The following is a 12,228-nucleotide window of genomic DNA, read 5'->3' as shown; positions in this document are numbered from 1 at the left end:
AGAGCGCCGGCACCATTAAGCAGCGGAGTCATTCTCACGCCGGCCCGGCCGGGGACGGGGCAGGCAGGAGGGGGAGCCGCCCGGGCGTGGGGCGAACCACCACCCCGCGCCCCGCAGCGCTGCCCCAGGCGGTCCCGGGCTGAGCCGGGCTGAGCCCACGACAGCGGGTGTCGGGACGGCAGCGCCGCCTCGCCTCCCTTCTCCGCAGGTGGGACTGCGCGCAGCCCGGCCCGCCTCCCCTGGCACTCGTCCTTCAGCATCGGCAGCGTGTCGGTTTTGCCCGCGGCTGCGTTTTGCCCTCAATAACGTCGCGGCCGCCACCGCACCGCCCGAGCTCCTGCGGGACGAGCACCCGCTCGTCCTCCGCCATCTCTAACAGCTGCCGTCCGGCGGAGGCGGCCCGGCCAGGTAGAGCCGCTCGGCCAGGTAGAGCCGCTGCCCGCGGCACAGGCGGTGGCTCGGGGCGGGCCGGGGCGCGCTGCGGGGGCGGGCCGAGGCGGAGCGCCCAGACGGCCGGCGCCGAGGTAGCGGCGTGCCGGGCAGCTCCGAGCCGGGTCGGGCCGGGCGGTGAGTGCGGGGGGCCTCGCTCGGCGGGGCGGGGAGGCGCCGCGCTGCGCTGCGGGGCGGCCGGGGCACAGGGTTGGGTGAGGTCCGACTTCTTTCCGCCGTTCGCCCCGTCCCGGGCAGTGGAAGAGCGGTGCCGGACTCGGGGGCGCGGGTGCCCGTGGGCGTCCCCGGGGGCGGGGAGCGGCGGCCGCGCTGCCTCGGCCGTGCCGGGAGCGGGAGCGATGTCCGCATCCAACCCGCATCCAACCCGCAGCCGTCCCGTGCCCGGGTGTGAGCAGGGCGCGGCGCTGGGAGGGAAGCGGCGTCTGCGGGCACTAGGAAGCGCTGAAAACCGTGGAGAGCATCGGGAAGGGCGAAGGGACGGAGTAGGAAATGTTGGTGGTGTTTAGAAATCCACAGCTCCAAACACGTATTCATCGTGCCGGCATGCAAAAAGTGTTAATATGTTAATATGCAAATAGGCTTCTGTGTTCGGTAATGCTATTGCGTGTTTCCTGTTTACCATGTTAATTAGAAGTTGTAAGGGAAAACTTCACGGGGAGTGATGCAGGGCAGCGTTTGACCCGGTAATGCTCGTTGAATGTTGCAGTGGCTCCTGTTGTTTGGAGCAGATAGTTACAGGGCTTAGTTAGGAAAAATGTAAAAAATGAAGTGTAACTTACGCTCCTTTCTACCAGAAGCAGCCTCTGAACTGTCAACCAATATGGACAGTTCAACTCCACGCTGTGTTTTTGGCAAACACCGTGTTGTGATTTTGAGTAAGCAGCCCGTTTCCCCCAGCCCTACTGACTCCAGAATGCTTTATTACTTCAGGTGGTGTTAACTAATTGTGTAATACTTTGAGATCTAGGACATACAAAGCTGGTGTTGTAGGGCAAGTTAAGTGTGCTTGTAAACAAACACAGGCAAACACATAAGGAGAGTCTTGGGATTCTAATTGTGTTTTGAGTTTTGTTTGTTTGTTTTATTAGAACTAGTATCATTTGGTATGTGTTTTTCACTTTGGTTTTGTTTTCTCATTCATCGTATCCTTTCAAATCCAAGATGGAATTAATACAGACGTGCTTATTAAAGAAACACTTTTGACCTTAACCAAATGTTTTGTTTGTTTTCATAGTCCTCCTCACAATTTCCAGATTGTTCCAGAGAAGAGCATAAAAAGAAACCGGTTTTGGAAAGACTTGGAAATTTGTTTGGTACGGGGAGAAGGAAGAATGTCAAGAGTTCATTAGAACACGCATCTCATTGGAAAGGAGAGAGATCGGTTTCGCCTCACACAGCTCAGCCCATTTACTGTAAACATACACAGCAAGGTCCTGAATCTCCTCCAGTACAGAAGCAAGTGAGAAATACGAGTGTCGTTCCTGAGACACAGGAGTACAGTTTCAGTGGGGAAGTAGGACCTCTGTACCACGATACCATTTCAGAATGGAGTGGTCGAGGAGTCTCCTCTGACAGCGAGTGGTCACCAGACTGGAGCAGCAGCAGTGAAACAATTAAAAACTCTTTCTTTGAGAGTAGCTTGAATGTGGACACCCGGGAACCAGAGAAGGGGTCTGTCACAGATATAAATAATTCCACCACTCCAGATTTTATAAAAAGCTTGAGGAGTTTGTCTAGCGAAGACTTAGAAAAGAGTATCTTAAGCCACAAGCATCTGGTGAACACGTGGGTGTCTGAGGAGCCTGGGCATGCAAAGCCAAAGGATTTGCCATACAAGCTGGAAACTCTAGCAAGTGAACACCCACAGCCTGCTAGAGTGCTAACAGTTGATATTTATCTTAGAAAAACAGACGAACTCCTTAATGAACCCGTGACTGTTATATCGGAAGAAAATTGTGGTGACTCAGACACAATGGATAAGAAATCTTCTAGTAAAAGGTCTGGGAAAAGGAGGAAGTCTCAGTCATCCAGTGACGTTCCAAATGGAGAGAGAAACCAGACTGAGAATACCGCAAGAGAAGATTCTGTTTTTGAGGACGATGCGTCTTCTGAGGGGGTTCCAGACAAGGTAATAACCTCCGAAAGAAAACTGAAGTCTCCTCAGCAGACTCCTGAACGGAATTCCTTTTCTTCAGGAAATAATCCGGAACTAAAACCTGGATCTGCTCACAAAGGCACGTCCAAGACTGAAGCTGACAAAGGTAAACAGCAAGCCTCAACCACAACCCCTGCAAGGAGAAGATCTTATAAAAAGAATCAGTTGGATGCTGTTCCTACTTCCCCCACTGGTTTGAAGAGTCAGATGAAAGATTACTCCTCCAAAAGGCAACCTTTAGCGTCAACAGAGAGTAACACAATGACAAAAAGAACTTTGCAGGAAAAAGGGGAAGATAGCTTGGAGTCTTCCAAAGTCTCATTGGCCGATAAAGCAGAAGACAACACCGTGGTGTTTGCTGAAGGCAGAAATGAAACCAAGACAGACAAGCATGGTAATGATTCTGATGGAAGAGCTTTCTTGCGTACTGATAAGATTAAAAATGGAGACCTATGTATGCCAGCTGAGAGACAGACGAGTTCTGATTTAGACAGCTTGAAGCTGAAGAGTTTGGATGCTTCCAGAATAGTCACAACAAAAATTAGCCTGTAAGTAAGATAACTACAGTTTACCTTACTCTCATAGCTGTAATTTTGCCAGCATCTGTATTTAGGATTATACAGGAGTGCTGGCTATATATCTGCTATCTAGATTATTTTCAATTAAGAGCTGTTTCTTTTAATCATATTTACACCTCACTAACACTGTGATATGCATGTGTTAAAAGAATAATTTGTGTCTAGGCTGTTTCTTTCTATGCCTGTCATGTTGTATAGAATAATTTAACGTGTAAAAGCTGCTCTGCTGTCATCATTGCCCCTTTTGTTGCTCAGATTAGCTTGGCTCTCATTGACCTTCAAGTGGTTTTGCTGTTTGTAGCTACTGAAAGATCCATTTGAAGATTTTGTACTCTAAAATCCCTGCCCAAGGAAGGTGTTCAGGTTATTCTTTGAAGAAGGAGCAGTTCTGCTCAGCAGTTATTTTACAAAGAAATGAAGGATGCAGTTGTAGATACTTCAAGTGTAGGTACTTCAAATGATGCGATAAATCTGACTCCAGAAATCTGAATGCATTTAGCTGCCTTTATAAGTACTTGCAGGACAAAGGATGTAAATTCTTACACATGGGATGTAGATCAGGCGTTTGCAGAATTATACATGTGTTAGTTTGCATGATTACTTCTTAAGCAGTTGTTCTCTGTCAGGCAGATGTGATCTATGCTTTCCTTAGGAAGATGTGGATATATTTGGTACTTGCAGTGTGATCATTAGTAGGATTTCAGCTACTGATTTCCTGGACTCCCCCATAGTTTTGTTCCGTGAATCATTTTATTGTACTCGTCATTTCTATTGTTTAGTTTTCATGGGTATGTAATAGGCAGCATTGCTTTCCTCTTTGTGGTGCATTCACTTGTAGGCCGTGTCAGAGTCCACCTGAGGTACACTGAGTTCAGAATTGCCATTCACTTATGCTAGAGGTTCATGAAAGCCTTGAAGCTTAACAACTATATATACTTCCAGTTATGCTTCCCACATCTGCAAAGTATAGAGATAACAGGAACATTTTCTTTGCAGTTTGTGAAATGCTACCTCTGATTTGTGCCTTTTTAACTGGATTGAAAACGCCTCATTCTGATAGTTAAGTTGTGGTGTTTTGCTACATGATGCTGCTTTGTCATCTGGTGACAGAGCTCACAAATGTTCAGCACTGAAGTTTTGTATCTTTACAACTTTGAATGCAAGTAGCCTGCATATTTTTCTCCTTGTGTCACTACCATTAGCAATGATGAAGTTACAAGCACTTGCACGGCTGGATTTTTGTTTGTTCTGGTATCTGCTTGTCTCCTTGCATAGAGAATTATCTTCTGCTTTGCTCTTACAGTTATAGACAAGTACCCCTTCTGACAGCCTTCATTTTAATAGATAAAAGCCTGTTCTTTCTCGCCTGGCAGTGTGGACTGAGTGCTGCTTTGTGTTTTGACCTTATCTGCTGCTCCAAGAACTTTAGCCCAGGGTGGGGACTGCTGCATTCAGCAGGTTCATGATGCTTCTGGTAGATACTGTTGCACAGAATCACACCATTTCTTCAGCCTGATAAATGGATACAGTGGGATTATCTGCTGTAATTTGTGGTCATCTTTGAGGGCATGTGAGCTGTAAACCTGGATGTGAGTTAAGTTGTAAAACAGGAAAGGAAAAATATAATGGTGGTATTAGAAGAAGGCGTGTTTCTGTTCTCTTCTTACTGCTTGGGACTAGGGATCGGATGCTTTCTCCATTTTTTTAAAGGGAAAAATTACCATTAAATACTCTACCTGAAACTCCTTCAGTTTGAAAAGTACTGGTTCACTCATGTGAATAAAGATGGACAAGGAGAGATTCATTTCCCTCCTATAAAATCAATTTAGCATAATCAAACCGCTTTTCAATTAAAGAATGCATGACGTCTGTTACTAATGATGTGCTGGTACCAATTCTGAGGATTGAGGTTCTTTAGAAATACTCCTTAAGAAGCTGTTTTTGCCAGTTCTCAGCAAGTAGCGATAGCAATTCCTGTCTGCTCCTTGCATGTCTGTGTACAGTGGAACTTGAGAGTCATGGGATACTTTTGCCTTTAGCTTTTCAAAGAGGAATTTACTAGGCCTGAGTCTAAACTTAGGTTGATGGTACCTCACTCAAAACTCATTCAGCACATAAAACCTCAGGCAGCTGTTAGGATTTTGCTAAGCACATCAGCCTTAGCTTTAGTTGTCATTTTTGATTTTCAGACTTGGTTTTGTAGCTGCCTTTGTGTGCCTATCCCCACTTGTTGAATTCTTCTGCTCTGTTAACATGCCATTTTACTTTGCTTGCCTCAGTCTGATGTTTTGGCATCGGTTACGTGTTTGATGAGGACATTTGAACAGTATGCTTCAAGTATATGAGTCACCTTCAATTTATGACTATATTAGAGGAGACTTAACTGCTTGCTCACACAGGTTAGCTGCAAGGTATAGCCTAAGAGAAGGACATTGGTATTTCACTTGTGCTTGCCTGTTCCTGGCCAGCGATGGGTGGAAATGATCAACTGCATCAGGCTGTTTATAAGGAAGTGTCTGTACCATTATACGAATCCATCTTCCAGTGGTTTTTTTTTCCCCCCATGCTACAGGGGGAAAGGGTCCTCAGACAGCTTCTCAGTTTCTTAGACAAGCTTAGAAATTCAGTACTTGCAAAGAGACACGTCCTTCAGCTATATTTAAAATCAGTCTTTCTCAGTGTGGAACATCAGCATTCCTCAGTGGCAAAATGAAAGGCTTGGCTGCACGTGACAGGTTGTGGTGGACGGAGCTCCAAGGCTGAGCTTTTCGTCGCTCTTTAGCATCTGTTGTTTGTCTGCTGCTCTGCAAAAATGCTGCAGAGTAAAATACAGGTTGCCAAAGCTGTTGTTTGTGTGTAAATTTGCAAAGCTTGAAACTATACCTTTGAGGTGTTAGTTGCTCATTGTCATAAGTTTTAGGTGTGGCTGATAACTATCAGTGTTAACCATTGCTCTTGCTTGTGTCAAGACTTACAAGGAAAGAAGGATCTTATTAGGGAACTATGTATTGTTTGTTGTGTTGAAACACATGTAGTAGTGCAAGTGACAGACTGACGGGAGGATGGTATGGAAATGAGCCTGTTAAGATTACCAGGTGCTAGTGATACCACTTGAAAATACAAGTAGAAGTAAAGTGTATCTTCTTCCTCTAGTGCATCCTTCTAGCAAGTGGCAGTGAAGCCCGTGCTGGGCAATACTGGCTTGAAACAGCCAGTGTGTCAAAGGAGAAGGAAGGGGTTTTTTGCTCTTGAAGAAGCTGGACCTTTGTGGTGACCTGTACCTCTCTCTCTCCTTTCAGCTTGCTTTCCCCAACACAAGTGATATTTCACAAGATGGAATGAGTCTTTCAGTGTACTTTTAAGACAAGAATGTCACTGGGATATGCCAAGTACATGTAGAAGCTGAAGCACTTTGCTTTGTTCAGCAGAGAGAAGGATATGAGTAGATCTCACCATTATCTCCATAGATGCATTAGAGAAGGCAGAGCAGTTTCTCCTCTGATCTTTCAATGAAAGGACAGCAGCCTGATTGCAAGTTGCAACAATTAAGTTCAAATGGAACATAAAATAAAAATAATTCATAGGGCAAGTGGCTGACTTTCTTCAGTGCTTCCCTAGCTAGTAAGGGTGCAGATTTTCCATCCTTGGAGGTGCTCAGCCCTTGGCCAGACAGAACCTTCAGTGACTTTGATCTAACATTGAAGCTGCATCTGCTGAGTGACAAGCTGGACTAGGTGACCATCAGAGATTCCTTTCAACTTGCTTACATTTCCAGGAAAGAAAGAATGTGAAGTAACTTAATTTTCCAAAGTTACTGCAAATGAAAACTAGGGTGTAGGTATCTTGAAATGTATTATCTAATAGTTCCTCACCTTGTTTGCCTCAAGAATATTTTTCTTTTCCTGCTTCCAGACTTCAGTTTTCCAGTTGCTTTGTATTTAGCTTCTGTTTGAGGTACAGTCCGTCAGGTGTTTGTAAGTTCACTATTTGCTATTTTTAGTTGTCTTGTGTTCTTCATAAGAACCTTCCAGCTGAGAGCAATTTGAGCAAGCAGTGAGCACTGTCAGGAAGTCTTCTCCTAAAATAGTTATTTCAGCAGTTACTTTCTGTGTGGTTTCTTAGGCGGCTGATTTGGGCTTCCTTGTGTTACCACAGTATATTTGTTCCTTGTGCTTTTCTCAAGAAGAAAAGCTTGTACAATGAAGATGTTCTGGCAGGGTTTACTTTCTTACATGGGCTGAGTTTCTTGAGGAAGAGAGGGAGGGAATGGATTCAGTTTTTACATTTGTGTTAATTCAGTTGTACCTCGCCCTTCTTCACTTGACTGAAGAGCTGTGTCACAGCTCAGTGAATAGCTGTGTAGGTGAAGAGCAAAACCAATGAGTACAAGAATTATTGATAGAGCATGTGAGGCCCCTGCAAGCGAGTTTCTTTAATCTCCCACCTTTTTAAGATTTTGTTTCTGTGCAATCTGTCACTGCTGGATGCCTCTGCATTCCTCTGTTGAGAGCGGGTCTGACTCTGAGGTGCTGGTGGGCTCCTTACTTCTGGATGATACATTTTGAAAACATGCCTTGTTTCTTCTCAGTTGTTCACATACCTGCAGTAGCAGGTGACGTGGACAAATGCTTCTCTCTGGATGTAGATACTCAGATGAAGGAGGTTTTTAAACTATCAGCTGTGTGTCACCAGCTTTCTTCAAGTGATATGTGCTGTAGCCTCATAGTACGTGCTTTTCTATCCACTCTCTTAAAGAAAATTTTAAAAGTATTTCCCAGTTCAGTTCTTGTAAAAACAGCAGAGTTAGTGTATGCTATTTAAAATGTTAGCTGACTTTACCTGAGGGAAATGGGAGAGTCCTCCCATGCAGTGTTGGCTTAATCTAACAGTGATGAGCAGTTGCAGTGAATCAGGGACTGTGATATTTTCTACCAGCAATATCCAGAAGAGGTTTCTCACTTGATTTGTGATTGCTTCTGCAGTACAGAGACTGAAAAGAATCTGGGCAGATGTCTTCAAAACTTGTTGGAGAGGTATATTCTAATGTTAACCAACTCATTATCACCTTAATGAATTGGGATTTGTTTCCTAAACTCTGCAGGGAATTGCATGCGTATAATTTATTCTGCCTGTTCTCTATTAAATTTTAATTTCTGTCAGTCATAAGTTTGCCTCATTTGCAGATGCTGTAGGCTGCTGTGTTTCTGCATCTTTGTTTTGCTGAGCATTAAAGAATTGCTTACATTTGAAATGTATTTTCCTTATTCAGTGTTTGATTATTTTGTCATCTTTAATTCCTTTTGAGATACTGAAATTTAAACTGATCACGACTATGGGAAAATGATTTTAATGCTGCATTTTATTGCTTTACAAACTGTTACAAGTCTCTTCAAGATTACTGAAAGATGTAACTGTGTATCACTTTGCCTCCTATAGTCCAGCCAAACCGAAGAATGTAGAGCTGAATTTTAAAGCGCCTGCAAATCAAGACAGCTTAGAAAGTGAGCAGGATACTCTTGAAAAACCAGTTAATAAAACTAACAACAGCATTGCCAACAAAATTTCCTTGTTTGAAAATAAATGTGCCAATCAGAGCCAGAGGCCTACTGATATCTCTGCTTCAAAAAATAGTACTGTACCAAGCACGTTTGTTGGTAGAGCAAAGCTGATATTTGGAAAACAACCTAAGGAAAGTGAGCAGCCTGATAAAACATTAAATAAACAAAACAGTCGCCAGAAGTTATTTGAGAATGGCACAGCAGAGAAAGATAGCACTGCAGAATTAAAAGGCAAAAATGAAGAGGGCTCTGCATCTTCCGAGGACGTCGGGAAAGGAACAGAGCTTAAAGTAAAAGCTGCAATATCCCTTTTTAACCAAAGCAGCAAAATTGATGCCACTGGTGCCTCTCTGAAGCAACCTGATCCAGAATTAAGTGCAGTTAAAAAGGAAAGTTCTCCTTTTAAACCGTCTTTGCACTCGCCTGTTAAAAGTGAAAGTGTTCATGATATTTCCTACCATCAAAATAACACAAGCTCAGAACTCCATAGAAATGAAGAGAAGGTACCGCCAGACACAGAGGTCTTATCAGCCTGTAATGGTGATAAATATCCTCTACAGTCTCATCAGCTTTGTAGACCAGAATCTCAGAAGGTGGAAAATGGTGATAAAAATGGAAAGCTGGGAGATATGACCTTTGCATCACAGCAGTATGATGATGGCAGTCTTGATGGTATATTGGTGTCGGAGCACAGCAGTAATCCTCCAGAGAGCCCAGGCAAAACTTGTAATGGCTCTGCTGAAGATGATGCTGTTTTTGATTCTCCAACCGACATGAAGAAGTTTGCTGAAACAATAAAAAACTTGGACAGCTCAGTTTGTTTACCACAGAAGAAGAAAAGGTCAAAGCTTCCCAAGTCTCCAGCACCCCACTTTGCAATGCCTCCGATTCACGAAGACAACTTAGAGAAAGTATTTGATCCTAGTGTATTTACCTTCGGTTTGGGACTGAGAAGGGAAAAAGCACAGGATCTGTTACCAACCCAACAAATGAAAATACAAAGTCTGGAAACTATAGCCAGAGTCAGGCCCAAACGTGCATCAACAGAGCAAAGTATAATATTCAAAGCCCTTCAGTCATGTAATAGAGAGGAACCTTCCTTTACTCAGGAAATAAATGGAAAAGAGAACGCGGATGGTACAGATGGTGAAGTGAAGAGATCCCGTCTGGAAAAAAGCTCACTCTTCTCGAGTTTGCTGTCATCTACTTCTAAAGAAAAGTTTCTTAATCCTTCTGTGACCTCAGTAAATAACACAGCTTTTATGGCAGACTCCTCAGGGATACCTTCTTTACAACAGGATGCTTCTGGGCCATTCAGCCTGCCTCAAAAACCTGAGGTAATAAAAGATGAACAACATTTTACGTGGCTGCATTTCATGAGTTGACTGCTGAATGACTGTTAATTTTTTGTTTTTGTTATCCAGTCTCTTTCAGATATGAAGTTTCCAAGTTATATGGAGAAGTACATACAAGCAGATAGTGCAAAAAAAGAGCTAACTTTACAAATGCCTAACTATGGGAACCCAGAAAAAAATTTTTCCAGCTGGTTAGGGGCAAACAGATATGAATCAAATGTCCCCACTGGTTTATTAGATGTAGATGTAAGTATTATGCCATTGAAAATCTACCTTGAAAGTTACCGCACATAGCTTTTGTTTTGTTTCTTTTCACAGTGGGTTACACATAGATTACAACTGCACAGAATGAGCATGGGTGAAGTAGCAGGTTCATCTGATGTTTGCTACACATGAAAATATGATGTGTGTATGGCATCTCTTAAAATGATTATGTTTCTCTGTGATGCCTTTATTCCAAGACTCTTCACGAGTAGGGATTGAAAGGATACATTTGAATATGTCTTCATGCTTCTTCTTTTTTTTTTTTTTTAAACAAATCTCATGCATCATCTACTTTTAAAGTATTCCTAACAAATGAACAGTAGCGTTTATTGAAAGAGCTGCTACAGAGGATGGATGCCCCTCCATTTGATTATGAGCATCTGTTCACCAAGAGTGAAGGTAGACCTGTGTTTTCCTTCAGAGCCAATTTCACCCCAATGTAAAAACTGATTTCTGCTCTCAGAATTTTGAACCAACAGTATTTGCTGTTTCTGTAGATGTTGGTCCTTATTATTCCAGGAAGAGAAATAGCTTCCAAAGTTTGATAGCCATATTAATGTGATCTGTGGGATTGAAGTAGCATATGAGAAACTTGAGCAGCTCTTTGCTAACGCAGCAGATTATCTGCTGTTACAGTTCTACTAAAATGGCTGGGGAAGTAGAAATAAGTGTACACCTTGTGGAAGGAAGTCATCCATTCTACCTTACAGTTTTGAAGATGTTGATTTTCTTTCATGAGAAGTTTTTAATTAATGTAGGGTTGAAAATGAGGTGGTTTACTTGCAGCGGTGCTGGCTCACACTGCCAGTTCTAAAGGAGTTCTGACTTTAAGTGGTCCTATTTGGATTTCAAAACAAAATGACTAATGTAGGTGCTGACTTTTTGCCACTTAAATTGTTGTGCCAGAGTGGATTTCACTATTTCATTAGAGTGTGGAGGCACGATGTGGCAAGGAGTTATATACACACGTAAGATTGCTCTTGGGAGAAGTTCATTAGGCTCTGTTGGGTTCCAAGTCTTCTGCAGCACCATTGCTGACTCTGAAGTGTCTTGCTCAAGATAGACAAGTATCAAAAAAGTTTGTCTGACATGTACATAGTGTGCATCTTCATCTGATGAAGAAGATGGTGATGAAGAGACTGATGGGCAGTATGAAGGGAAAGAGTAGGGGCAGCCTAAAACAACTCTGGCACTCAGTGACTTGCACAGAGCGAGTTCTAACTGGAATTGAAGCACAGGCTGAAAGACCAGTCATGCTTCAACTTGTCTTGATGATGCCTACAGAAATGCTGTGGTGGTTAGGAACTCTGTCTTGAGACCACTACCAGCCCTGCATGGTGACTAATATGTTCTCATTAGTTCCCTGCACGTGTTTCTGCTTATCTTCATCTGTAAGCTGTTTGAGGGCAGGGTCTCATTTTTGGTTTGTATGAATAGTACCTGGCAGAGTGGGACCCTGTCCAAGAATTAATGCTCCTGTCCTTGCTAGAAAGCCACATGTAATTACAACCCTTTCTTTATTTGTTTTGAGATCACATGATACAGCCACAGATTTTCCCAGATAACTTACTTATATCATACAGTTCGCTGTGGACTTAGAGGTAGTGTTATAGATTTTTGTATACCTGGGTGTATTTTATTCCTTCTCTGCATTTTTTAGTCTATTGCTTATTACAGACCCTCATACTTTTTGAAGAATACCTACCTTGTTAGAAGATGTTCAACAAAGGATTCGATTATAATATCTAGTTCATAAGTGTATATGCCACCATGCTTCCTCAGTTTTATCACGTATTCCTTCAAAATTATTGAATTATTTATGGTTACCAGGCACTAACATGTTCATTAAAATCGTTACAATTGTAGAA

General features: G+C 43.0%; 1 protein-coding gene across 4 annotated transcripts in view; it reads left to right on the top strand.

Moving 5' to 3' along the window:
- CRYBG1 (crystallin beta-gamma domain containing 1) overlaps window positions 1-12,228 on the top strand; it is a 93,679-nt gene that overhangs the window by 49,474 nt on the left and 31,977 nt on the right. For 2 of the 4 annotated variants that reach the window (XM_032443287.2, XM_085543662.1), the window contains exons 3-6: window positions 1,685-3,153; window positions 8,166-8,216; window positions 8,620-10,078; window positions 10,166-10,342. In XM_032443287.2, coding sequence (XP_032299178.2) covers window positions 1,685-3,153; window positions 8,166-8,216; window positions 8,620-10,078; window positions 10,166-10,342 — 3,156 coding nt within the window. Of the gene's footprint in view, window positions 1-428; window positions 568-1,684; window positions 3,154-8,165; window positions 8,217-8,619; window positions 10,079-10,165; window positions 10,343-12,228 lie in introns of those variants that run through there. The other 2 variants (XM_085543663.1, XM_085543661.1) reach the window with 2 other exon arrangements.

The sequence above is a fragment of the Coturnix japonica genome, chromosome 3 (assembly GCF_054131305.1).
Source record: "Coturnix japonica strain WE chromosome 3, WE-NBRP24, whole genome shotgun sequence".
Taxonomy (NCBI): domain Eukaryota; kingdom Metazoa; phylum Chordata; class Aves; order Galliformes; family Phasianidae; genus Coturnix; species Coturnix japonica.
The sequence above is the reverse complement of the archived record's forward strand: the minus strand, read 5'-3'. Positions and strand labels throughout refer to the sequence as shown.